At 43.6% G+C, this 1608-nt stretch overlaps 1 protein-coding gene across 1 annotated transcript in view; it reads right to left on the reverse strand.

The window, feature by feature from the left end:
* IL7R (interleukin 7 receptor) overlaps positions 1–1213 on the reverse strand; it is an 18413-nt gene extending 17200 nt beyond the window's left edge. The window contains exon 1 of the mRNA XM_023943913.2: positions 1100–1213. Coding sequence (XP_023799681.1) covers positions 1100–1190 — 91 coding nt within the window. The 5' untranslated portion in view covers positions 1191–1213. The remainder of the gene's footprint in view (positions 1–1099) is intronic.
* Positions 1214–1608: the final 395 nt, after the last annotated feature.

Genomic DNA, 1608 nt, shown 5'->3' on the forward strand with positions numbered 1-1608 from the left:
GAGCCAATCCCTGTTTTCTTTTTAATGAAAACACCTTGCATGCATATCCTGTCCATGTACATACATATGTATGTACAACTGTCTAGATACATGTGTTAAAACACATAACACCCAGGGAAAAATGAGATTCCCTAACAGAGGTAGCATAAGAATACAACCATCCTTCTCTTAAAAACTGAAAACTCCTTTGTTCCCAATGAATCTCTAACCTACCAGTAACTGAGTGATAGCCCATGTCCTTCAGGCATAGCTCACAAATGCTTGTCATTGCTGCTTGTTTGGAAGCAGACAAATAAGAGTTTAGCAGATCTGGGACTGAATCTCTAAATCAAATTTTTCATCTCCCTATTAAGAAAAGGAATACCAGCCCAAAACAGTGGTTTTATTTCTCCTTTACTATGTTTTTATATTCTGTTTAATGTTTTTGATCTTGATACTGCTAAATAATTTTCACTTCTCAAAATGAGATCAAAAAGTCTACAATAAAGCTGATTTGAAAGTATTGTTAATTTATAATTGTTTGCTGAGTAAGGGATGAATGCTGTTAGTGCTGTGCTGTGAGAACCCCCTGGCTGAGTTGCTGCATCAAGAGAGACTGGGATTTTATCCCAGGTAGCTGGAACTGCCTAAAGAAAACATAGAAGTTTGGCTTTTGAAGTGGAATGGTTTGGGCCAAGTTTGAGTTACATCAAAACATTTTATTTGGAGGAGACTGGCAAGAGCAAAAGAAGCCCTCACCCCTCTCTAATGGCAGCTCAGAGAGACCATGGGCTGCAGAAAGGTGAAGTTATCCCTGTTCCCAGGCAGAAGTCCCTACACAAACACTAGCTACAACAAGGATTGACAGGTCTGGCACTGCATGCCCTGGGCATACTATTATGGTCTCCCTTATTTCATGTGAATTTAAATGTTAAAAGGACAGAAGATTTGGGGGTTAAATTAAATAGTTATCCCTCAGCTCCACCTTGGGCACTGGCACTAAAGAGAGATTGGAAGTTAAAACACAAACACATTTAATCACACAATTGCATTCTGGAGCTCTTAACTGAGGTTTTCCAAGATCATACATGAGAGGAAAGATGAAGATGAAATGACTCACCATCACCGTCTGCTGAGGTGCAACCACTTTCCCCAAAAGTGGTGTGAAGGAACATGGCAAAAATGCTCAGTACAGTGCTGGGCTGTGTCATCCTGAGCACGCTGCATGCGTGCAGTGGGGCTGAGTGCGAAACCACTCCTTTATAGGAGCCCCGAGCACCCCGAGCCCGCCAGCCAGGGGAAATGTAAACATGCCTACGCACAGCGGGGCTGGTGGCAGCGGGCAGGAAGCCAAAGTAAAGATAACTGCTGAGCTTTTACTGTGAGGCAGCTTCCTGCTTCTGGACTGAGCACCTTCTGGATCAGGCCCGCCAGCTCATTTGGACAAACCCGGTAAAGACCAGTGGGAAAGGGAGCACACTTCATGAAAAGTGCTCCTGACTCGGCTGTGGTGATTTGTGCTGCTGGTGCTAAGAGCATGGTTTAGTTTTGGCATCCACGTTGCTCCCAAAAGAGGTGCACAAGTCCAAGGGATAAAAATCTTCCAGGTATGAAACACTAGGTACGATT

Source organism: Cyanistes caeruleus, chromosome Z, assembly GCF_971803275.1.
Source record: "Cyanistes caeruleus chromosome Z, bCyaCae1.hap1.1, whole genome shotgun sequence".
Classification (NCBI taxonomy): Eukaryota; Metazoa; Chordata; class Aves; order Passeriformes; family Paridae; genus Cyanistes; species Cyanistes caeruleus.